The following is a 27418-nucleotide window of genomic DNA, read 5'->3' as shown; positions in this document are numbered from 1 at the left end:
ACTCGACAGATGGCCTGAAAGTTTGAACGAAAATTGATGGAACTCGACGAGTCACCCCGATGACTCGGCGAGTGGGATGTGCATCAAGGCACTCGGAGAGTAGCCGAGGGTACTCGGCGAGTTGGGGTCAACATGGACTGTTGACCTTGACTAAGGACTTTGAATTTGACCAGGGGTTGACTGGTGGGTTATGGAGTACCTTATAAGGTTAAGGACTTATGAGTATATTGTATTATAGTCATAAATGGTGGAGCTTGTGTCAAGTGATTTGAGAGTTGGAGTTTATCTTCCGAGTCGACATCTGCGAGGTGAGTTATCCTCACTATATCGATAGGGTCTACGGCACCAAGGTCGACCCTTTAGTTGTTATTGTTATGGTATGCTATATATGATTTGGTCTGCTAGAATCAGGGTAGACAGTATGCATGCTTTATGGTCCGTATGGATTGGTATGCTAGTGACCTGCTAGGTCGGTACTCTCGTTACGAGAGGATTATATGGTTAATGATCAGTATGACATATATGTTTGATGGTTGTATATGCCAGTATGTGATAGTTATGCGAACTTGGTTATTTGCTTATTGGTTGGGTTGGGGCGGTCCTGCATTGTGCTGAAGGCCAACATACCCTATGAGCGGTCCGGGGAGACTGCAGGCCCACGAGGCGGACCAGTCATGCCGAAGGCTCGGGATAGATTCTGATAGACTGTAGGCCCATTAGGGCGGTCCAGTCAGGATGGCCCAGTATGCATGAATAGGTTCAGATAGACTGTAGGCCCACTAGGGCGGTCCTGTCAGGCCGATGGCCCAGTATGCATGATTGATTGATTGATTGTTACTGATATGGTATTGTCAGTGTGGTATTGGTATTTTGGGGGTAGCTCACTAAACCCTCGGGCTTACAGTTTTCAGTTTATTGTTTCAGGTACTTCAGGAGATCGTGGCAAGGCGAAGGCGTAACCGTACCGCTCCTCATCCTTATGTTATGATTTTGGGACACTCTGATGGATATTGATTTGAAAACGTTTTGTAAACAATACTATTTGTCTTTTATTTATGGTTGAAAAAGTTTGAATTTTGCGTGAAATTTTTGGACGTTACATTCAGGGCTTTTATGTTATTTGCCCTATTGAAATTTGTCACACTGTCACAGTCCAATACATACCAAATGCAATACAATTTGTTTTGTCATATACTGACATGTGTAACAAACGAGATTTTAATTGTAGGAAGTCTTACCTTCTAGTGTTACAAGTTTGAGTAAAGGCGTCTCATAATATCTGTTTGAGAAATTTGCCTATACATCTCTCTGGAAACTAACTCAATACGATGGAGAACCACAAAATCTAAGGTCAAAATTCTCTAATATTCTATTATTTGTAGACTAATTAAACCTATTTTATATGTTACTTAAAGTTAAATTATGTTTGTTGCGGATGAGATTACCAAAGAAAGTCCAAGTATCAACTACTAAATAATGAGGCCTAACATTAGATGTAAATTATAATGTTCTGCTAAATTGGTTTTAAACCTATTTGGGATATTTAGGATTTATGCTTATTGTTAACTTGGTGATGTACATGGTGTACGACCAATAAAATGTGCCTAATGCAGTTGTAACATTCTTTATAACTAGCTATTATTTATAATGTTGTTTTTATCCATTAGATATGTTAGATAATCAACTCTAGTACATTTGAAATAAAGAGATAACATTGAATATGATGACCCAATTTATAATATGCCCACAACATCATACATCTCTCAAGTTCCTCCTATTATCGAGACTGCTTCTTTACATACTGTGACCAGTGTTATAAAACTCGGCCAACTCGGGCGAGTACACGGTCGAGTACTCAGACTCGGCCTCTTATTAATGCGAGTTAAGCAACCTCGGCCAAATAACTCGAAAATCAGACCAAATTCGTCAAACTCAGACCAACTCGGTCAAACTCGGTTAAATGGTCAAAATTGTCTTGAAAAGAGAAAAAAATCAAGAATTTGAAGATTAATATGTATAATACACTTGGTGATTTATTATTTAACATACACACATGTGATTGTTACTACATATATATCTTAAATTTTTAGTAATTATTCACAAAATGAGACCATTATGTGTACTTTAATTTTTATGTATTCACATGTATCTAATTTTGTTATATCAATCAACTTATGATTTTGACATATATAATTTTCCTAAAAAATATTTCTACATGAATTACCGAATCCGAGTACTCCCTACTCGACTGTCAGCCAAGTAAGTACCGAGTAGCGAGTTCTACAACCTTGATCGTGACTGTGAATCTTCCACCACATTTTAAGTCCATCGGTACTTGTAAGTTTACCAAACTCATGGAGTTTTCTTATTCATCTTTGTTTGCTTCATTTATTGCCAATATACATAATATGTTAGAAACTGAGTCCTATAGAGAAGCCGTTTATGATCTCCTTTGGTAGAATTCTTTAATAGAGGAACTTACGACTCTTCACTAGACTCATATGAATGATTAGTTTAACTCACACAAAAATTGATGACAAAAATGATGAACATCATACTCTAATAACACAGTTACAACCACTTGTTAGTGAAGATATTCCAAACGGATGTTAAGAATGTGTTTTTGAATGATGATCTGCATGAGGAGGTTTACATGACTCCTCCCCTAAGTATTGCCCACCAACCGTGTGAAGTTTGTTGGCTTCGAAAATTCATGTATAATTGTTATTCAAAAAGTTGTTTTTAACATTTAAAGGTGTAAAATTTAAAAAAATTAAAAGATACTAAAATCTATTTGAAGTGGAAGTTTAATACTCATAACGCTAAATAATTTTTTTCTTTAACTCGAGTTTTTTAATAAAACTAAAAAAAGTTATTAAAATCTTGCTATGAACATACCTATTATATTTACATTTTACATGTAAATATCTATTCATAAGAAATTATTTATGAGTGATAATGTTCTCGACTTTTTTGACAACGTTCATTTTGTTATTCATAGTTTGAACTATTTTTTCTTATTATTTTAAACCATTTAATTTAATATTATATGTTTTTTTTTTTTTTTTTTAAAACACATGTTTTAGTGTTAAATTAGATTATTACGATTACAATAAGGTTCTTCAAATATGTGACCAACTAATAATCATCCCAATAAATACAATTATTTTGAAAATTTTAACAAATTTTGTTTTTCTTTTTTTGCAAAGGGATGCCCCAAAATTAGGATGATATATATATATATATATATATATATATATATATATATATATATATATATATATATATATATATATATATATATATATATATATATATATATATATATATATATATATATATATATATATATATATATATATATATATATATGTGGTGTATATGAAATATCACAATTTAAGGTAGGGTAGGGATCCAACATTGTATCGTGCTTCAATATCAATCTGTGGGACCGTTGACTGTTGACTGTATTATTTGAGCTGTACCCTGTAGTACGTTACGCTATGCTGTTAGTACCTTGATTATGACTGAGACTGCATTACTTCCATTCATCCAAATCCGTGGTATTTGCAGCGCAACAGCAATAATTGATGCTTGTTCATACTTGATATATTGGCCTTCTTCACAATTCCAACCACTTGTTCACATACACACTTTACAAAGCAACAAAAACAGCAAGCATTAGCACAGGCGCATATAGTAGAGCGAGGTACGTTTTTGTTGAAAGTTTTTCTCTTTGTTTATGAATAACTTTTCTTAGCTGTTATTTGTTTTGAATCTATCGATCCTTGACGAAGTTATCTGAAAAAAAAATGTTTGCTTTGTTACTCGTTGTGGATTGTTCTTCTATGCTCCACATATAAATCAAGTAAATGTTTAAATGAATGACAGTGCCTCCTCATTTCCCTCTTTTGATTATTGAACAATGTTTTGGAGGAATGTTTTTTTTAGGACAGATCACATAGAGATCAGTTCTAGCCTTAATATCACTGTAGGACTCTGTTTACAACTAATAAATCTCTAATTAAAAGGCACCATATTTTGTTCCTCATCTTTCACAATTTCACATGATGATGAAGATGTTGAAATTAATAATCTATTCCCACTTTCAATCATTTAAAAAAAAACCAAGGCTAAGTTGACAAGGGAAGACAAGCAGCAAATTAACTGTGAATTTTCATATACATTAATTTACCAACTACCAATTCTTTTCTAGCCAAACGTGTCATGTGTCCTAAATCCTGAGGGAAACTTTTATAACACTAATTATCTATGGATTATATATGATAATTGAAAAAAGATAGCTAAGCAAGTTAATAATTAATAACTTTTAACAATTTCATTGTCTTTTTTTATCTGTTACAGGTCTTTGTAAAAGCTAGAATATTAAAAGATGGAGTTTGCATCTGCAATAATTGGTCCTATTGTTGAATCTTTAATCGCTCCTGTGAAGAAACAGTTGGGATATCTCTTTTCCTCCATGAAACATGTTAGGAACATGAATACTAAAATGAAGCAGCTGGATGGTACAAGCAGTGATGTCAAAAAGCAAATGGACACAAACTATAGAAAAAATCTGGAGATACCTACTCGTGTACCGGGTTGGTTGGAAGAAGTCGAAAAGACTAAAGAAAAAGCTCAAAGCATTTCAAGCACCGGGAATGGATGTTTCAACATGAAAATGAGGTATCAAGCAGGTAGGAATGCATTCAAGATCACGCAGGAGATGGAAAGTCTTATGGATGAAAGTAGTAAGATAACTTGGAGTGATACTCAAAGACCTCTTGGGAAAGTGAACTCGAAAATCACATCCAGTTATGTTCCTTTGGATGGTGATGCCCAAAATCACTTCAATTCAAGAGAAAAGTCTTTTAAGAGCGCCTTGGAGTCCCTCCAACAAGATCACAAGAGCAAAGTGATAGCCCTATGTGGAATGGGTGGTGTGGGGAAAACCACCATGATGGAGCAACTGAAAAAGGCTGCAGAAGATAAGAAAATGTTTGATTATGTTGTGAAGATGGTTATTGGGCAACAAATTAACATGTCTAAAATTCAGCAAGATGTGGCAGTGTACATGATGGGCCAATCCCTCACTGAACCCAGTAAAGAAGCAAGAGCAGATCGTCTTCGTATAACATTTGGAAACCTTCCAGAAGGTAGAAGAAAGGTTTTACTAATATTAGATGATGTATGGGAAACAATTGAACTCAAAGATATTGGATTGAGTCCTTTGCCCAACGGCTTCAAGTTGTTGCTGACATCACGAAATGAAAATATTTGCAAACAAATTGCAGTAGAAGCTAATTCGGATTCGACACTAGTTCGAGTGGATGTGATGGAGGAGCCCGAAGCACAAAATTTCTTTTGGAAAATCACAGGAGTTTCACAACAACATGATATGGAGCTCAATCAAATAGGAAGTGAAATTGTGAGAAGATGTGGTTTTTTGCCCCTTGCCATTAAACTCATCGCCAAAACCCTTCGATTTCAAGAAGTTTTTGTATGGAGAGATACTTTTCAAAGGTTGAAGAAGAAGAATCTTGATGAGAATGTGCAAGAAGTTATCAAGATAAGCTATGACTATATAAAAACAGAGGAGGAAAAGCTGATTTTTCTTTTGTGTGGCTTGTTTCCTGATGACTTTAATATTCCAATCGAGGAACTCACAAGATATGCATGGGGCCTACGTTTGTTAAGTGAAGTTTCTACTTTGGGAGAGGCTAGAGACAGGACAAAAACGTGTGTGCAGAATCTTAGAAATGCAAATTTGTTGATGGATAGCGATTATATTGGGTGTGTCAAAATGCATGATCTTGTGCTTGCTTTTGTGTTAAGTAGAGTTTCTAAAGGTGACCATCCATGGATGATCAACCATGGTGATATTTCAAAGTGGAGTAGAGCTGAAGTGAAAGATTCTTGCAAAAGAGTTTCTATTACTTGCACAGGAATGTCTGAGTTTCCTGGTGACTTTAAATACCCAAACCTTTCACTTTTGAGACTTATGGATGGAGATAAGTCGCTTAAGTTCTCTGAAGATTTTTATAAAAGAATGGAAAATCTTGAAGTTGTAGCATATGAAAAAATGCATTATCCGTTGCTTCCCATATCACTTGAATGCTCCACCAAGCTACGAACACTCATTCTCCATCAATGCTTATTGATGTTTGATTGCTCTGTAATTGGTGAACTATTGAATTTGGAAGTGCTTTTGCTCATTGTGGCATCAGAAAATTACCATCCACAATCGGAAAGTTGAAGAAGCTAAAGCTACTGGATTTGACAGGGTGTCTTAATCTTCGTATTGATGATGGTGTCTTGATAAATTTGGTCGAGCTTGAAGAGCTTTATATGAGAGTTGATGATAGAAAGGCAATCAGGTTCACAAATGGAAATTATGCTGAATTAGCAGAGCTTTCAAAGCACCTTTCTGCATTAGAAGTTGAGTTCTTTGACAACAACAGTACACCCGAGAATATGTTGTTTACTAAACTTAACAGGTTCAGGATCTCTATGGGATGTGGTTTAGTAGACAATACCAACAAAAATATGCACTCATTTGAAAACACATTGAGGTTGGTCACTAATAAAGATGAGTTATTGGAATCTAGCATCAATGAGTTGTTTAAGAAAACTGAAGTGCTTTATTTGGAGGTGGTTGGTATGAACGATCTTGAAGAAGTTTTAATGGAATCAGTTCATGTCCCTCAGCAGGCGTTTAATAATATAAGAGTCCTTGATGTGTTCAAGTGTGAAAACTTGAGGTACCTCTTTACAGTCCCAATTGCAAATGGTTTGGTGAAGCTTGAGCACCTCACAGTTTCAGAGTGCTCTGTTCTTGAAATACTTGCACATAGTGAGAATGGTGGATATTGTGCAATTCAGTTTCAGGGGCTAAAGTTTCTAAGATTGGATAGGCTACCAAAGTTGATAGGTCTTTGCAACACTGCTAATGTAATTGAGCTACCACAGCTGGTGGAGTTGGAACTTGATGGCCTTCCTAATTTCAGTAGCATTTATCCAGAGAAAACATCTGCAACATCTTCGATGTCCAGTAATGTCTCTGCAATTCAACCATTCTTTAACAAACAGGTACCTCTATATTAGGATTTATGTTGACAGTTTCATAGATTTTCTTTGTAATGAAAATCTGTATTGATTAGATTGTGAATTTGTGATCCCCCAAACAAACTATTTTAAGTTTGATTTCACTACAATTATCAACATGTCTTAATTGTTGTGCAGATGCTGATTCCTAAGTTGGAGAAATTGGGGATTTGGAGGATGGATAAGCTGAAAGAGATATGGCCTTATCAATTTAGTAGTAGTGACGAAGTTAATGCCTGCATGTTGAGAACGATTGAAGTAGAGAAATGTGATAATCTTGTGAATCTGTTTCCAACCAATCCCATGTCTTTGCTGGGTCGTCTGGAAGAGCTGGATGTTTCTGATTGTGGAAGCATTGAAGTGTTATTTAACATCGACATGAGTTGTGTTGGTGAAATTGAAGAGTACAGTAGCAACTTGAGACTCATTAAAGTACATAATTTGGGGAAGATAAGAGAGTTGTGGAGGATGAAAGGTGAAAGTAGCTCTGATATCCTCATCCGTAGCTTTCAAGCTGTTGAAAGGATAGAAATAAGAAGTTGTGAGAGGTTTGTAAACGTATTCACACCTACCGTGACCAATTCTGATGTGAGAACAGTTATGAAAGTGAGTATAGATGGTAGGAGAACTTGGGAAGAAACCAGGGGAAACATTGAATTGGTTCAGAACAACCAAGAGGTATGTGATATCATTGAGCTTTCTATTTTTATTTCTATTTTGATGCTAGAGCACTTATGTATATGTGTCTCTGTACGTACATACACGTATATACATATCACACTACAATTCTACACAATTCTTTGGATGTGTTCACACTTTAAAGTGCAATAAGATTATTAATTTGCGTGAAGAGATGTATCCTGACAAATTATTTCTAAATCTTTACACTTCAGTATGTGATAAAGAAAAAGTTAAAACTCCAAATTTAAAAACATGGACAAATTACCTATGTCACTACAACACTTTTAAGTTTGGAGAAGTATTCTATATTTCCCACATTGCTAAAAGTGTGGATCTGTTTTAACCTTCATATTATTATTTGCATATTTATAAGCAAGTTAATGGGGACCAAAATTCCTAAACAATTTGATGGACCTAAACCAAAAAAAAAAAAAGAGAGAAGAGATAAACACAGGGACCAATTTTGTAATTTCTTGTGAAAAATATCATTTTTACGTATTTGTGTAAGTGCGTGTATTTTACATATTTATTTGTAGGAGATTTGTAATTATATTTGTTGTTGAGATATGTGCAGATTAATGTTATATCCAAGGCAGAGATCATTTCAGAGGTGGATGGTAATATTCCTGACGTTGAATCCTCAATTCATCCCAAACCTTTTCACGTTAATCACCTTCAAAGACTTGAGATATTTGGTGGCTGTAAGGATGTTGAAGTGGTGTTTGAGATAGAGAGTTCCGGTAGCAGCAGCATCAATAACACATATTTGACAAAAACTCTGCATAAATATAATCATCAACCACCACCACTACTACTTCCCCACCTCAAGGAATTATATTTATGGGATATGGAGAGGATGAGTGATGTGTGGAAGTGCAATTGGAAGAAACTTGTAATTCCTCAAAACCAATCACAATCCTACTCATTCCACAACCTCACAGAAATATCCATGAGTTACTGCAAAAGCATAAAGTACTTATTTTCACCTGTCATGGGCAAACTTCTTCCCAACTTAAAGGTGGTCAGGATATGGAGGTGTGATGGTATTGAAGAAGTTGTTTCAAATAGAGATATTAATGATGAAAATGAAGAAATAATATCTTCTACTCACACAAACACCATCTCCTCCTTCCCTTTTCTTCAAGGTCTCTCCCTTAATTCTCTGCCAAGTCTAAAGAGCATCGATGGCGGTACTACGATCACAACTACTTCCATCCATGATCAGTTCCAGGTATATTTGATTTCTTTTAAGCAAATCCTTTACATATTCAGTTATTCGTTTTTTTAATATTCTATTCTCCTTTAGCTGCTTTATATAACTCCCTAAGCTAATTCTTCTGAAGCTAGAAACACAAAATAAATAACTACATACCTAATTTTTTTTTTGTTTTTTTTTTTTAAATTTTATTCGGTTGCATAGTTCACAAAGTTATTTATGATAAGCATGGTTATAAATCATTTAAAATGTTTTGTATCCAGTTTAATTTAGTTAAATTAACTAAAATGGATGGTGGACTCAAACCGGATTGTGAGGGAGAGAAAAAAAATTAATTGATAGAGGCATATAAGTCATATCGACATTATTCTTGATTTTTTATTAGGTAATTTGAAAAATGGAACAAAAATGATTTTATTGATGTCTTTTTTTTGATGCTTTTTTTTTTTTTGAAAAATATACCAATTATAGCACCAATATGGTGGTCTTGTGTCATTTATTAAAGGCTAAAATGATAGAAATAGCAATTTACTTCCATTTATTTGCTTATAATTAAGAGCATCCTACTTTCATTTTTTTCCTATTAAAGCATTGTACTTTCAGAAACCCACCCAATTCTAGCAATGTCATCCAAATACAAAGGATTTCTATTTCTGCAATAGAAAGAAATGAAAGTAGGATGCTATAACAAACGAATAAATAAAAATGCGTTTCTATTTCTTGCATTTAGCCCTTCTTTTGTACACACAAGTAAAATTCATAGCTATAAATCTAGGTGAAATATTTGTATATTTTATGGTTTATATCATGCTTGCATTTGTTTATATCTCATATTCATTGTCTTTTTTAGTTTTGAAGTTGAGACTAACCATTATAATGACCACCATGTCCACTTCCAGTGTCATACTTTGATTCTGCACCAGAAATATATCTTGATTAATTGCTAATCAAAGTCTGTTCATTTTCAAGTTTTAATTTGAATGAATGCTAATTAGTTGTGTTAATTAGCACCTTTATGTTTTCAATTATTTGTTTTATTTCTTTTTTTTTTTAATATTCTCTTCTCCATTAGTTGTGTGATATAACTCCATTAGCTAATACTTCTGAAGCTGGAAAGACAAAAATGAATAACTGCATGCATAATATTTAATAGTTTTTTCATTTGCGTAGGTCATTAAATTGATTTATGATAAGAGCGGATTGTGAGGGAGAGAAAAAATTTGATTGATTGATGTATATAAGTCATGAAAAATAGAACAAAAATGATTTTATTGATGCATTTTTTTTTGTTTCCTAGCATGCGCTAGTTTGGCTTAATAGAATTCGGTTTGCTGTTTAAAAGAAATATTTTTTTTGCTGACATCAAACAAAAGAATATGAAACTTTACATAACTGTATCTCGTGTGCCAACTGAAAATATATAAATACAATATGTGGCAAAAGGCTCCTATTTACAACTTCTATTATACCAGAAAAGTGTCATATTTAAAATATTAACTTTATGACATTGAACTATCATAGAGTCAAATGTCAAGATTGTCAATTTTGGAAATATCTCTAGATCTTAATTTATCAAGTATAATTAACCAAGTCTTTACTGAAAAGGACTCCCTTGAAAAAATCTTTGTTCTAAAAATGCTTTCGATCTTTTTAGAATATTAGAATTAAGATAGATTTTACAGTATACAATTAATGAAAATTCATAGATGTATAATAAATTAACATGAAGAAGATGATGCATGTAATCAGTGCAAGTACGGAAATATAAGCATATTGATTGCAAACTCATTTCTGAATAATAAATTTAGAAGTAATGTTATGTTTTCGTTTTCTCACATTGAGGGGGTAATGGGTTATATATAGAGTCCAATGATATTTGTTTTCTCTTCATAAATAAATCATGGCACTATACTAATTTTGAATTGGGTATATTTTAGTCATTTTTTTTGTTCAACATACTTTCCTTTATTTTCTTATTATAAAATCCTACTTTCATTTATTCCAGTTATAGCATCATACTTTGAAAAATATACCCAATAATATGTGGCTACAATGGCCTGAAAAGAAAAGTTGAAAGTAAAATGCTATAAATGGGTGGATTTTGAAAGTACCTATATGAAAGTAGCAATTTTTTTTATCGATTTGCTTATCAGATCATCTTACTTTCACTTTTTCCTATTAAAGCATTGTACTTTAAGAAACCCACCCAATTTCAGCAGTGTCATCTAAATACAAAGGATTTCTGTTGCTGTAATAGAAAGAAATGAAAGTAGGATGCTTTAATAAAATAATAAATGGAAATGCGTTGCTATTTCTAGCATTTATCCATTCTTCAATACAGACAAGTAAAGTTCAGAGTTACAATATTTTGTATATTTTACGGTTTTTATCATGCTTGTATGTGTTTATACACGTGTTCCAGCAGACACGCCTGAAATATATATGTTGATTAATTGCTAATCAAAGTCTGTTCATTTTCAAGTTTTAATTTGAATAAATGCTAATTAATTGTGTTAATTAGCACCCTGGCAGTTTTGTTTTTTTTCTTGTTTCTATTTTCTTTTTTGTAGCTGTTCAAAATCTCCTGTAAGCCTATATAATTAAGGCCACTTTTATGATTGATTTATATACCTTTTCTTTCATCCACAATCTACTTGTTCTCTCTTGCCAACAATATAAAGCATAGCATACAACTGTTTTCTTGTTTTTAGTTATTTGGTTATACATATAACAAGGGTATTTTGGTCATTTGACAAACCGTCTTCCTTAATGGAGTGGAGTCCAAACACCACAGTCTGATTTCTCTTAATTCAAATTTTCACCATAAAATCCAACATGAACTTTGTCTTGTAAACCATTTGAATTTTTCACAGGTAGTCTTCTATCCTTATGCTGATTCTGTGTCTTTCAGAAGTATACTTCATATGATCTTTCTACTCATCTCATGTCGTTCATTCTGTCTGTCACCATCAGAACCTCATAAAAGTTTCTGCTGAGGTGTCACGCCAGTGGTGACCTGGAATTTGTTAAAAGTCCAATGCCATTTATATTCTTTTCATAAATCATGGCACTCTACTTCAGCTTGCCTTATGAAATCCACCCAAGTTTGGAGAAATATTGTCAAAGTTGAGTGGCTTTGGTGAAATAAAGTGGACTAAACATTGACAACCTTTTCAATTATGACCACTTTAACCTGCTATAGTAGGTCAAATTTGTCAATATAGAAAGAAATTTCAAACTTGGGTAGGTTTGATGAGCTAAAACTGAAATGGAGTTGTTAAACTGCAAAAAAGATGGCCGAAATATAGTGATTTTTCTGTATATTGCCCTTTTGTAGTTCAACTTACATTGTCGACGTTGTTACTGAACTACCTTAGTTGTGGGAAGCACTTGTGGTTATAACTACATTCTTAGAAACAAATATTGTGTTAGATTGTAGTGTGCATGTACCTAGAAAACAGCTAAGCTTTGTTAATTTAATCAGCTCCATTGATTTTTCATGTGTTGTTGTAGTGTTCTCAAGTCGGTGTTGCTTCTTGGCTCTTATGCCAATACTCCAAAAAGATTTATATAGAGAATTGCCCTGCCCTATCAAGAGTGTTTCCATCCAATGTAGTGGGACAACTGAATAAGCTTGAAGAGTTGAGAATAGAAGAATGTAAGTCAATGGTGGAGATATTTGAAAGTAAAGAAATAAAAAAAGATGGTGTTGATAGTACTACGAATGTTGGTGATGGAAGTGATGATACTTGTACTGCAATCACCATCCCAAGGTCGGCCAATATGACTCTGCTTCAATTGCCCAACCTAACGATATTGGAAATAGAAAGATGTGAAGTATTGGAATATATAATCACAAGTTCCACACTTGAAAGCCTCAAGCAACTCAAAAAACTGACTGTAAAACAATGCAAGGCAGTGAAAGTGATTGTGAAGGAAGACGGAGATTTACCAGAACTCAAGGGTTTCTTCCCTCGTCTCAAGTCCCTTACACTTGCAGATTTACCAGATCTCAAGGGTTTCTTCTTGGGGAAGAATGAGTTCAAGTGGAAAGCATTGGAAAAGGTTAAGATTTATGGCTGCCCACAAATGATGAATTTCACATCTGGTCACTCCATGACTCCGAAGCTCAATTACATACATACAGAATTAGGCAAGCATAGTCTTGATCAATATGGCCTCAACTTCCATTTGACCAATGCTACACATGAGGTATGTTGTTACCTTACTTCATCATTTAACCAGGTGATCAGGATGTCGTTTTATGATGTTCAACATATTATTTGCTTACTAATTTAGTCGGTTCATATGTGTATTCCGGAAGGAAACACAAACAAAACCAAATGAAGATACATATATAACCACTTCCCATTTTTTGTATCTATAAAAAGTTACGAAAATATGCAATTTTATTTTTTTATTATAAGTTAATATTTCATTCCTAAGATATTAAGTTGTCTCTTATGTTATAAAAGATGTTATATTCACTAATTCATAAGTTAGCAATTTATTATTTTAATCAAGTTAGATGAAGTAAAGACAAAAAGCCCAATTGACGCATTCATTGAGGGTGGTTTTTTCCATGTCCAAAGATTTCTGAACATATACAATACTAGTTTCCGTTTGATCAGAATCAGATCAACAACCCCTTCTTTATTACACTGTCCCCATTGTAACCACAAAAATCAACAAATACAGGGACCAAATTTGCAGTTTTCGCTAAAACGTATTTTAATTTGACAAAAAATTGATCGCTTTGTAGAAAAACAAACAATCTAACTAGTGGCTCTGAGTTTGGGCAAGTATTCAATTAAAGGAATAACAAAATAAGCACCTAAGAAAAAGTGCTTCTAAAATTCACATAATAGTTACGTTCCTTAAAAATACAAGACTTAAGAATTTATATCAAATATATGAAAATAAAAAATTATTTTCTTGTGTATTACAAATGATACTTGGCAAGTTCATTCTTATTCAAATCATTTGTAAATTTCATAGAATGTGATCGTTTGGTACTTGTCATATATCATTAATTAGGAACTTAGAACTAACATCTTCATTCGGTTAAGAAAAGAAAACACAAAATAGATGGAAATTAAAGCATTGCCTTATTATACATATTTTCACTCATATCTGTTAACAAATAGATTTTTGTATGGAAGTATATATTGTAATTAAATCATTTATATCGTTTTCATCCAATTTAATTCAATTATCTAACATATTTTATAAATATTGTGATGCTAGTTGTTACTTAATCAAGTTCTTCTTTTCTCTCTCATCTTTTACAAGGTAAACATTTTTTTTTAGCGTTTATTACCTAAAATTGACGAAAATAGTATAGCTGAGATGATTGTAAAAGTGTAAGCATATCATCCATATATCATTTGTTGTATTTGACAATGCAATAAAAAATACAATAACATAATTATCTTTTTTCCTAAAAAAATTGGATGTAAATATTCAGTACATGAAAAATTACCCTTTTTGAAGTAGCCAAAACACTTAACTTTTACTTTTTATTTTATCCTCCCTACCCACTCACCCACAAACTATAATTTTTACTTTTATTTAAAAAGACTCAACAATCATCGATAACAATCTAAATTGTTTGAGCAAATGCAATATATAATGCAGAAATTTTCTTCATGATGCTCATCTTCACAAAATATAATGTAAGCAGTGTCATAAACTAGGTTGTTGATTGAAAATACATGTTGGCTCATTGAAGAATAACATAACTTGCAATCCTTATTATGTTTGTAATATTAAATGTATTTTTCTTTAGTAATTGTCGTGTTTGTGATGATCTATCTATGTTTGATTTTTCTTAGCAGACTCAACTCCCTATGTGCTCTACTCCAGATTTGATAAAGCTACTTCAGTTCCCGTGGTCTCTTTCAAATTTAGTTGAAGTAGATGCACAATGGATTGACAAATTGTTGGAAAGCCGCATAATTTTTCCATGCAAGGAGTTGCTTAATTTGAAGAATCTTGAAAAGCTTTCTATTACCAGGAAGTATGGTGAATCTAAAATAGAGGAAGTATTTGAAGTAGCAGAAGGGACAAATGAAGATGTGGATATTGGAATGCAATCTGTTGTGGTATTTGAGAAGCTGAAAGAGGTGACTTTGGGTGGAATAAATACTCTGAAGCATGTGTGGAAGAGCAATCGGTGGATAGTGTTGAACTTTCCAAACCTTACAAAGGTCTCAATTGTAAGTTGTAAGCTTCTTGGACACGTTTTCAGTAGTTGCATGGTTGGTAGTCTATTCCAGCTCCAAGAGCTAAAAATAAGTGACTGCGAGAGTATGGATGTGATTGTGAAGCAAGTTGAAGATTCCGAAACCAGACTGACTACTACTGAGGTTGTGTTCCCTTGTCTGAAATCCATAACACTTGAAAAGCTTCCAAATCTCAAGGGATTTTGCCTGGGGAAGGAGGCTTTTGAATGGCCATCATTAGATACTTTGGAAATCAAAAATTGTCCAAAAATAACAGTTTTCACAAATGGGCAATCAACTACTCCAGAGCTAAAGTTAATAGATACAACTTTTGGATTGTGTCATGTAACAGAAGACCCAAACTCTTTTATAAAGACCTATCAACAAGAGGTATGTGGTGTCTCCTTTGGTTATTATTAACAGATTAATGTTTTCTCCAACAAAAATTTTACATTACTCTCTAATTTACCACTTTCTTGTAATCTCCTACAGGGATGGCAGTTCTAGAGGAACATTTGAATTCACACGTCCAGTTTGGCTCATTTTGAAGTCAGCTAAATAGCATAGGTATGATTACATCCTACACTTGTTTCCTTCTTCCTAATCATGTACATGTTTCTCTACCTTAATTATCTGATCATTGAATTGACTTGTAATCAGAGTTGCTTGCTTAAAATTTCAATTCGAATTATTGAATTTCTAGTTTCATGTAATCTCATGTATGATGTGTCCATTTCTTCTATTTGATTAAGATGTGACTAACTTAGCAATAATTACACAAGTTTTTTTTGGTTGGTTTGTACATATTCAGTTATTTTAAATAATGCATAAATTCAGGGGTTGAAGGTGCATAGAATGGTAATACATAGATGAAACTCTCTTAGCACATACTGGACAAGAAAGAAAAGAAAAAGAATGAATAACATAAAACTGCCCTTAATTCAACAGATCTGTGTTCTTTATTTTTATGAACACCAAGTGTTTGATAAAATTCTTCAATGGCACCTCTTGTAAGTTGAGTGTATTTTTCATTTTTTTCTGAAATAGCCTCACTGGCAATTTATCCTATCTATGATACATTTGCTGTTCCTGTTATTATACCAAAGATAAGAAAATTGGATAATAGAGTCCACAATCTCACTCCGCCTTATCTTTCCTCAAACAAACACTTTTTTATTTCTGAACCTCCAGATATACCAAATAGAAATTCAGACCACAGTATCCAAGACAACTTTCTTTTTCGAAGCGATAGGCAACTGATCCACCAACATAAACAAATCAGGAACGGAATCAAAAGGAATTTGTGAAATCTCCAACCATTTAAAAATCTCAAACCAAGTCCTGGCAGCAACCTCACATTTCAAATGATCTTGTTGCTCAACCTCTACATTACAAATAGTGTAAGTTGAGTGTATTAATTAGCCCTGTCGAAAATACCCGATACCCGAATTACCCGCCCGATTTTTTCGGGTAACGGGTAAATCGGGTCGGGTAAATCGGGTATCGGGTAAATTTTCCGGGTAATCGGGTTACCCGATTTTTTTCGGGTCGGGTAAAGGGTACATTTTTTGGATTTCGGGTATACCCGAATTACCCGAATTACCCAAATTATTTTAAAATTTCATTTTTCTTATAGAGCTTGTACTATATAGCAAGTATTTGATCACGCTTAAACTAATATCATTATTATAAAACATAAATATATTTATTATGACAATACGACACTAACAATATTAAAAGTAATTTTTATATATCATCACGTTCTTTAAAACTTAACTGTTTTCTATATTATAGTTTTTATTACAATTAACAAACTCATTATCTTGACGAAACTTTAAAACATGGCAAAACTTATGACTACGTTTATCTTAAACATTTTAAACTTTTAAATTAAGATCTTTAGGTATTTGTTTTTTTAACATCTTATTAGATTAGATTAAGTCGTTACAAAAATACTTGATATCTCATGTATTATTGAGTAGAAAATCTCAATGTTCAAAGCTTGAGTAACTTCGTTTATGTCTCGTTTGTTTATATAAACAAGACTAATAAAGCACGACGTATTTATTCCATTAAATTTATTTTTAGGTGAAATTCAAAAAAAAAATCATATATTTCGGGTAATACCCGAATTACCCAAACCCGACCCGATACCCGAATTACCCGAATTTAGTTTGGGTAGGGTAACGGGTAATTTTTCTAACATGAAAAACCCGAATTACCCGACCCGAATTACCCGAAACCCGAAAAAATTACCCGTTCAACACCCCTAGTATTAATGTTTGATTTGTATAAAAGCACTTCATTCTTGAAGAAGTGAGTCTCAACTACAAATGCTTTATTAGCAAAGATCATAAAGCTCTGTTTTGTTTTCAACTTCTGAGATAAAAAGAATGAAATTCGGTTATATATATCTTCTTATGTTCTGTGCAGGTTTTTATCGTCGCCTTCAATGAATATATCTCATGACGATTTCAAATAAACCATTGTTCATGAAAGCCTGAGAAATGACGATAATGCCCTTGACTATGAGCCACCCAGTATGAAGGAAATACCAATCAAGAAAACCAATGGGACCTGTATGGACTATGAAAAAGAGAATATGGAAATGATAGATGTTGAAATGATGAAGGCATTTTGTATCACTCTTTATTTTCTATTTTTTTTTTTTTTTTTTTGGTTTTTCATTAGGGTTCATAATTTTTGTTGATGAAGGTTTCTCATAGTGAGGTTACACATTAATATTAAAAAAGTTTCCGATTACATCTAAAAAGTTACATTGCCCCTCCCTCAAAGCAGAATCTAGACCTCAGGAAACAATTAGGGGAGTGAAAAAGAGTGACATCAATACTGGTATAACTTACACTGACTCCAAAGGTGATTTGGAGACACAAAACAGGTATTTTAAACTTGTTATTTTATCTACGCGTCTTGTTCTTTCAATCATTGAAATAAAAAGAGTTAGTTACAAGAATGGTCCTTGTGTTATACCCACTGTTGCATATTCAGTCCAATGTTTTTTTTTTCTGTTTCAAATTGGTCCCTAACATTGGTTTTTGTTTCTGATCTGTCACTGATCCATGTAAAATGACATCTAACAATAGTTTAAAATAAACAAATTATAGAAAAGTTAAAAAGAAGAGTCAAATTACATTTTTGCTCCTTGAGTATGGTTGCTTTTTGCAATTTTGGTACTAAAAGGTTTTCTTTTGCATTTTTGGTCCTTATTTGACATTCGTGTAATGTTTTTGGTCCCGGTTCCAAATTAAGTGACCATTTTGGTCTATGGGTGTGATTTTTGAAATTTCGATCCCAAAAATAGCCATTTTACTAGGAACAGGGACAAAAAACGTTACAAAAATCTTAAATAAGGACCAAATTAGCATGACAACCTTTTGGGACCAAAATTAAAAACATCAGCTATACTTGGGGACCAAAAATGCAATGTTCTTTAAAAAGAAACATGTGAGGGTAGAAAAGTCATTTTATCATAGAAGTTGGACTGAATCTGAAATGTTGGGAATAACACAGGGACCATTCTTGTAATTACTCTAAAAGAGAATAGAAGTTGGTAACAGATGTATGTCTTATGATGGGTGCAGGTTTCCATCGCCACCATCAATGAATATATCTCATGATGACGATTTCGACTTAACCATTGTTCATGAAACCCCGAGAAATGACGATAATGCCCTTGACCATGAGCCACCTATTCTGAAGGAAACACCAATCAAGAACAGTTACCCTGCTACTCTTGAATCTGTCTCTGAGTCAACCATAATCCAATCAAAGTTTCCCACTTGTTCCTTTTCTTCCCCTTGTTCCACTTCAGCTTCTGAATGCATGAACACAACAACACCAACACCTAAAAAACAACAAATCCCTCAAACCAATTCACCTCTAGATTCAAGTGTCAATTCCCATTTTCACAAAAGAAGAAAGTCTTCAGCTTTTGCATCAGTCAAAATGTCCCAATTTGATTCCCCCAAACCCAAACCCACATTTCCAGTGAAAGAAACCATGAATCTTGGTGATGAAACCAAGAAAGATCTAAAAATATCGTGTTCACTCTGTAAAACTCCATTGGGTCTTGCGGAAAATGACTATTTTGTCCCTTGTTCATCAATGTCATTATCTAAAGTGCATTTGGTGTCAAGTTGGAAAGGGAGAGAAAAGGGTGGGGCAAGTGTGGCTATTGTGGTGTCTGATCTTTCATGTGTTGATGGGAGAATTTGGAAAAGAAGTGGTGATGAAGGAATATGGAGTAAAGAAGATGGATGTGTATTTAATACGGCTTTCTGCCCTTTTTGTAGTGATCAACACAATTGTCTTGGGTTACATGTTGTGGCAACTGATTCATCCAATGTGCAGCTTTTAAACAAGGTATGATATCAATTCATACTTTTATAATATCTTGTCGCATATCTGGTGTATAGTTATTGAGGGTATATCGGTCTTTTTTCTGATTTATTTTTTGGGAGTTGGGAGTTGTGTCATGCCTTAGGTTTACTGGAAATGTTTTTTTTGTTCATTTTCCTAACTTTATAATTGATCCATGTCTTGAATATGATTACAAAATCTCTTTATTACAATAAAAATCTATGGTTATTTGCAAGAAATAGTAATGTTGGTTCTTTGATTTTCATATTGTAGCATCATACCTTTATTTTTTTCTATTACAGTATTGTACTTTGAATAACCAACCCAATTATAGCAATGTCATCTATATACAAAGCAATTTTCGCTGCTATAATTGGGTAGATTTTTCAAAGTGCACTGCTTTAATAAGAAAAAAAACCTGAAACTAAAATGCTATAATACGAAGAAATCATACACAAGTAAAATGAAAGTATGTTGCTATCTCTTGTATTTACCCTAATAATCTAATTTCTTGACTCAACCAATTCGAACCCTTGGATGCATTTGATTACACTTTGGCTGACTTTTAAGTCACTTGACATGTTTTGAAATTTGGCTATGTTTTATTTTAATTTTACTTGTTTGATCCTATGGAGATATACAACCCATAGTCACCAGAAACGTCGAAGTAGTGGCGTACCACGTACCGAAACACCCTGTACCCAAACGATTGGAAACCGGTCCAATACGTGATATGTGAACGTACCTAGAAAATGATACAGTCGACGCCAATCGCGACCCAAATCGAACCTAATAGCGATCCCAATCGAACCAATTAACGTTCTTGGAGTCTAAATCGATCGTACCCGGAGTCAAAATCGAACGTCCCTGAAGTCAAAATAGAGCGTACGTGAAGTCGATTTGTTGTTGCCGATCGGGTTTTATGCATCGACTGAATGGCGATTTGGGCGGGAGTTTAGCCACGTTTCACAGAGGCTATTCGACTTCTCCGATCGTTGACTCAGCTAGATACTATGGATCGATCATTGATGCCTAGCCTTCTCAATTTTAATTTCACATTGTAAAAGTGTTAATTGCAAATCTTTGAGATTAGTATATATAGACCTTGTAATCTTGTATCGGACATTCAAACTCAATTTCCATTTCAGCTTTCTGTCTTCAATTTCGATTTTAGTTATATCTAATTTTCTAGTTTCCACTTTCCACTATAAATTGTGCATCCCATTGTGAAGAATGGAATTTGGAAGAAAAAATTTTTCAGAGTCTCAGCCAACTCATTCTGACAGTGAAACAGAAAGCACTCATATTAGTGAGACCCAAGATCAAACAACAATCCATGTTGATGATGAGGTTCAACAAACAGCCCCAAAAAACAGTGTTGAGAAAGATCCAAGAAAACCACTCCATGAAGAAGTTACATATAAAGAAGTTCTAGGAAACAACAAGAATAGTGGAGGTTCTAAACGTTGGACCTGTAACCACTGTAAAGGAAAATATACCAGCTCTTATACTAGAATCCATGTTCACTTTCTGACCTCCTGCAGGGAAAACAACTGAGATCAAAAGGTGTCCGGTTCTTGTTAAAAGTAACCCGTATTATGACGTTCTATATAATAGGGTGAAAGAAGCGGAAAAGAATGGTGTTGCTGCCAAATTATTGAAGAATTCGTTGCTCTCAAAAAACTCAACTCCAAAAAGAAGGATTGAAGATGCATTTAAGATGCTCGAGAGAGAGGAGGTTGACATGAAGATACTTCGAGGCTTGTGTGCTAATGGGATTCTCTTTAATGTGTTACGGAACCCGCAATTCATTGAAATGATTCAAGCTATTAAGAAAGCATCGGAAGGTTACAAGCCACCTTCATATGAAAAAGCTAGAACTTCATTGCTTGATCAATTTGTGAGAGATGTGGGCAAAGAACTTGATCCGGTCAAAGACACGTGGTTAACGCAAGGAGTATTCGTTATCTCAGATGGTTGGTCTAATGTAAAAAATGAACCGCTTATAAATGTTATTGCACAAAATTCACGTGGTGCAACTTTTATGTATGCGGAGGCCTTTTCGGGGATTGAGAAGATGGGGGTGGAGATTGCTAAGTTTCTTCGACAAGCTATTGAGGAGATTGGTCCAAGTAGTGTTACTCAAGTTGTAACCAATAACGCGGCGAATTGCAAGGCGGCTGGACGAGAAATACAGAAGGTATATAAACATATTTTCTGGTCCCCTTGTTGTGTACATTCTTTAAATTTGATTTTTATAGACATGGCGAAGCAATTTGACTGGCTGACCGATACATATAACAGAGGGAAGGGTATTGTTACGTTTTTTTAAACCACACACACGCCTTAGCTTTCTTTAGAGACAACTCGAAATTGCAATTGTTGAAGGTTGCACAAACACGATTTGCATCACATTACATATTGTTGAAAAGACTAACCGAGTGTAGGGAAGCACTTGCTACTACTATTGTCGTAAACTCGTGGCGGGAATGGGTCAACAAGGCGAATGAGCACACTCGGCTACTTGCTAATAAAGTGGCAGATACAATTAAAGATGAAGATTTTTGGGATGATATTGTTCGCATTTTGGCTATCACAAAACCTATCTTTTACATGGTAAAGTTTTGTGATGGTGAAGGTCCGAAAATGGCAGAAATATATGAACGAATGGACAATATGATGGGTCAAATCAAAGAGGCTATGACTATGAGGGACAATAAATTCTCAATGTATTACAATAAAGTTGAAGAAATTGTGCTCGAAAGGTGGGACAAGATGACTATCCCCCTCCATTGTTTAGGATTTGCTTTAAATCCTAAATATTATGACAAGCATTATCTTGCAAAGTTGGCACCAGGAGGCATGAAAAGAAATCCTCTCGCAACCGATTAGTAGCTCTTCAGCTGAGAGGAATTGGAGTACATACTCTCATATACATAGCATCAAAAGGAATCGTTTAAATGGCCCAAGAGCGGATAAACTTGTGTATATTCACTCTAATATTAGACTTTTGTCTCGGTTTTCAGAATCTTACAAAGTCGGACCCAACAAAAAATGGGACATCAATCCGGAAAGTGATCACATTGAATGTTCAAGTGCTTGTCTAGAAGAAATGGTGTGGGAGAACCTTGATGATGAAGGCGTGGAGAATGAAAGTGGAAAAAGGCAACGGATAAACTAGTTTATGCCTTTATAGTATTTTAATATTTTTGTTATTAAGTATTATGATGAAGTAATTGTGGTATTTATTTTGTTCCTGTTTTGATAATTAGTACTTTTGTTATTAAGTTTAAGTAATAGAATACATAATTACATATATTTTATGAAATGTCTTAGAACTAGGCACACTCTACCGGACTATACAATAAACTGTACCGGATTGTACAGAAATGAGCCTACCCCCCCCCCCCCTCCCCCCCGGTACCCGATACGGTCAATGTTTTGAAACCCGTACCGTACCTCGTTCCCCGTATCGTACCGCGTTTCTGGTAACTATGATACAACCCACTTATTTAAATTTTCTATATGCAGGTACTCTTTTATTCTGACAGACTAGAAATCCAACATATCGATGCATCCACAAAAATAAGGTAATTTTGCATATATGTCAAATAAAAAACGACTCCCTTAAAAATTGCAACTTTTGTCTTATTGAAATCAGTCACACTGTCCCGATCCAATACATTCCAGATGCAATACAACTTGTTTTGTCATATACTGTCATGTGTAACAATCGGGATTTTAATTGTAGGAAGTCTCACCTTCTAGTGTTACAAGTTTGAGTAAAGGCGACTCATAAAATCCGTTTGAAAAAATTTGCCTATACATCTCCAGAAGCCATCCAGAAGCCAACGCAATAGGATGGCGAACCACAAAATCTAAGGTCAAAATTCTCTAATAATCTATTATTTGTAGACTAGTTAAACTTATTTTATATCTTAGTTAAAGGTAAATTATGTTTGTTGATCATGCAGATGAGATTACCAAAGAAAGTCCAAGTATCCGCTACTAAATAATGAGGCCTAACATTACATGTAAATTCTTAATTTTTGATATACTGTTTTTTTTTACCTATTTGGGATATTTAGGATCTATGCTTATTGTTAACGTGGTGATGTACTTTAGGTGTAGGACCAATAAAATATGCATAATGTTGTTGTAACGTTCTTTATAACTAGCTATTGATTTTAATGTTGTTTTCATCCATTGGATGTATTAGATAATCAACTCTAGTACATTTGAATTAAAGAGATAACATTGCATCTGATGACCCAATTTATAATATGCTTACAACATCATACATTGCTCCAGTTCCTCTTATTGTTTACCTACCGTGACTAGGATGTTATTCGGGTCGGAACCGGACCGACTTTACCTGAGCCTGAATAATCTAAAAACTGAATAAGGCTAATCGGAGGAACCGAAACTCGAATCGAATAACCTAATACGAGTTCGGTTCGATTCGGGTATTAATCGGTTCGGGTCAGTTATTACTTGAATAACCCGAATAACATTCACGATATGATTAATGACTTAATATAACTGAAAAAAAGCAAATAAACCGTATTATGATTCCATAACCCGAATAACATTTACAATATGATTATAAAAACTGTATTTTTTAATACTTTTGTAGCTTATGATTCCATAACAAAACTATTAAAGAAACAATCTTGTTTGATTAAAAATAATGAAAGTATATATAATTGTTTCAAAGATGCAAAAAAATGTCAGAATTTGTGTAATAAGCATGCGCAGCATGGACAAATATATAACTGTAGACTTAAATGTAAACACGAATTTATATTTTGTATGTTTTTGTTCCCAAATTAACGAACAAAAGATTCGATATACACCAAAAATGATTTCACTTTTTCTCTAAATTTATTGTAAACACGGGTTAACTATTCTTGAGATATAAGAATGTAAAATCCAACCCCCAAAATCAAGCAAATCGGACAAATAATGAAGACCCTATAATAGTTCAAAGTTGCCTACATTTCTACAAACATGCTGAAACAGAAAATTTAGCTTCAATACCCCATATTTAGGGGCATGTATCTCATTGAATATATAACCAAAAATAGCATATAAACTATGTAAATAGTAGTTTAAACCGTGAGCTACAAGATGGAAAAAAATAGGCAAATGGGGTAAATAACGAAGACGTCATTACAGTTCAAAGTTGCCTAAATTTCTGCAACCATGCTGAAATTCTGGGCCGGATATTTTGAATCGAATAAGCACTTATTTGGGTAACCCAAACCGAAAAATTCGAGAACCGACTAAGCCTAATATAGATACCCGAAACCCGAACCGAATTGCTTATTCAGGCCTAATTCAGTTCGATTCGATTCGATTTGGTTTTTGGTCTAAATGCTCCTCTCTAACTGTGACTATGAAACTTCCACCACATTTTAAGTCCAACGGTACTTGTAAGTCCATCAAACTCATGCAATTTTCTTATCCATCTTATTTTGACTTTGTTTGCTTCATTTATTGCCAATATACATAATATGTGAGAAACCAAGTCGTACAGAGAGGCTGTTTATGATCTCCTTTGGTAGAATGCTATAGTTGAGGAACTTATGACTCTTCACTAGACTCATAAGAAGGGTTAGTTTCACCCACACAAAAATTGACGACAAAAGTGATGAATGTCGTACTCTAATAACACAGTTGCATCCATTCGTTAGTTAGTGAAGATATTCTGAATGGATGGTAAGAATGTGTTCTTGAACAACGATCTTCATGAGGAGGTTTACATGACTTCTCCCCTAAGTGTTGCCCACCAACCGGGTGAAGTTTGTTGGCTTCTAAAATTCCGGTATATATGGTCTCAAAAAAGCCCTTTGTACTTGGTTTGAGATCTCTATGGTGATTACTTGTGTGTAATTATTCCATAAAAGTAGTTAACACTTAACGGTGTAGAATTTCAAAAAACTGAAAGATGCTAAAATCTACTTGAAATAGCTTTTGGAGTAGAAACTTAAACTCGTACCATCAAATAAACTTTTTTCTCCAACTCGAGTTTAAAAAAAAACAAAAAAAAGTTATTAAAATAGAAACGATTTCTGTTGCTTAAATAGAAAGAAACGAAAGTACGATGCTTTAACAAACGAATAAATGGAAATGTGTTGCTATGTTTTGCATTTAGCCCTTCTTCAGTACACACAAGTAAAATTCATAGTTACAATATTTGTATATTTTATGGTTTATATCATACTTGCATGTGTTTATACTTTGATTCTGCATGTGTTCCTGCAGATACGTGTGAAATATATATGCTGATTAATTGCTAATCAAAGTCGCTTCATTTTCAAGTTTTAATTTGAATAAATGCTAATTAGTTGTGTTAATTAGCAATGTGACAGTTTTGTTTTTTTCTTGTTTCTATTTCCTTTTTGAAGTTGTTTATAATCTCCTGTAACCCACTATAAGGCCAATTTTATGATTGATTTAGTTTACCTTTTTGTAGTTGTTCATAATTACCTTAGTTGTGGGAAGCACTCGTGTTTGTAACCATATTTTTAGAAACACATGTTGTGTGTATGTGTGTAGCAAACAACTAAGCTTTGTTAATTTAAACAGATCCATTGATTTTTCATGTGTTGTTGTGGTGTTCTCAAGTTGTTGCTTCTTGGTTCTTATGCTAATACTCCAAAGTGATTAGTATGCCTGATTGTCATGCCTTGTCAAGAGTGTTTCCATCCTATGTATTTGAAAGTAAAGGGATAAACAACAATGATGTTGATAGTACTACTAATGTTGGTGATGGAAGTGATGATACTTGTACTGCAATCACCATCCCAAGGTCCGCAAATATGACTCTGCTTGAATTGCCCAACCTAACGATATTGAAAATAGATAGATGTGAAGGTTTGGAATATATATTCACAAGTTCCACACTTGAAAGCCTTAAGCAACTAAAAGAAGTGATGGTAGTAGAATGCAAGGCAATGAAAGTGATTGTGAAGGAATACGCAGAGCACACAGAAACATCTAAATCTATAATAGTCTTCCCACGTCTCAAGTCCCTTACACTGGTAGATTTACCAGATCTCAAGGGTTTCTTGTTGGTGATGAATGAGTTCAGGTGGCCAGTATTGGAAAAGGTTGAGATGTATGGTTGCCCATAAATGATGAATTTCACATCTGTTCACTTGATGGCTCCGAAGCTCAGATACATACATACAGGAATAGGCAAGCATAGTCTTAAATGTGGCCTTAACTTCCATTTGACAAATGTTACACATGAGGATGAGGTATGTTGTTACTTTACTTCATCATTTAACCACTTCCCATTTTTTATATCCATAAAAAGTTATGAAAATATGCAATTTTATTTTTTATTATAGATTAATATTTCATTCCTAAGATATTAAATTGTCTCTTATGTTATGAAAGATGTTATATACACTCATACATGGAAAATTAGTTCTTTTAAAGTTGCCAGAACACTTTGTTTTTATATTTTTATTTTATTTCATTTTGATACCCCCTCCCCCCAATAATAATAATAATAATAATAATAATAATAATAATAATACGATTTATATGAATAATGATAATAATAATAAATAAAATAAATAAATAAATAGAAAGACTTAACAATCATCGATAAAGTCTAAATTGTTGATTGGAAATACATGTTGGGTCATTGAAGAATAATAAAACATGCAATCATTTAATATGTTTGTATACTAAATGTATTTTTCTTGTATAATTGTTATATGTTTGTGATGATCTATGTTTGATTTTTTCTTAGCAGGCTCAACTCCCTATGTGTTGTACTCTGGATATGATAAAGATA

General features: G+C 33.7%; 1 protein-coding gene, 1 long non-coding RNA gene and 1 pseudogene across 2 annotated transcripts; all 3 read left to right on the top strand.

Annotated features, from left to right (window-relative positions):
• Positions 1 to 3560: 3560 nt before the first annotated feature.
• Positions 3561 to 20767, top strand: LOC111917404 (uncharacterized; annotated as a pseudogene).
• A 2547-nt stretch (positions 20768 to 23314) lies between these two features.
• On the top strand, positions 23315 to 23811 carry LOC128132151 (uncharacterized). Its single transcript, XR_008230104.1, has 2 exons — positions 23315 to 23488; positions 23580 to 23811. It is a non-coding gene; the product is annotated as an uncharacterized LOC128132151 (long non-coding RNA).
• A 2468-nt stretch (positions 23812 to 26279) lies between these two features.
• Positions 26280 to 26744, top strand: LOC111917393 (uncharacterized). Its single transcript, XM_023913083.1, has one exon. It carries the CDS (start codon positions 26280 to 26282, stop codon positions 26742 to 26744), a length of 465 nt encoding a protein of 154 aa, XP_023768851.1.
• The last annotated feature ends 674 nt before the right edge of the window (positions 26745 to 27418 follow it).

Source organism: Lactuca sativa, chromosome 2 (genome assembly GCF_002870075.4).
Source record: "Lactuca sativa cultivar Salinas chromosome 2, Lsat_Salinas_v11, whole genome shotgun sequence".
Lineage (NCBI taxonomy): Eukaryota > Viridiplantae > Streptophyta > Magnoliopsida > Asterales > Asteraceae > Lactuca > Lactuca sativa.
This window is presented reverse-complemented; position numbering and strand designations above follow the sequence as displayed.

What these genes read in the sequence shown, in the direction of transcription:
- LOC111917393 (XM_023913083.1), top strand. Translation starts at nt 26,280, where the DNA reads ATGCCTGATTGTCATGCCTTGTCAAGAGTGTTTCCATCCTATGTATTT.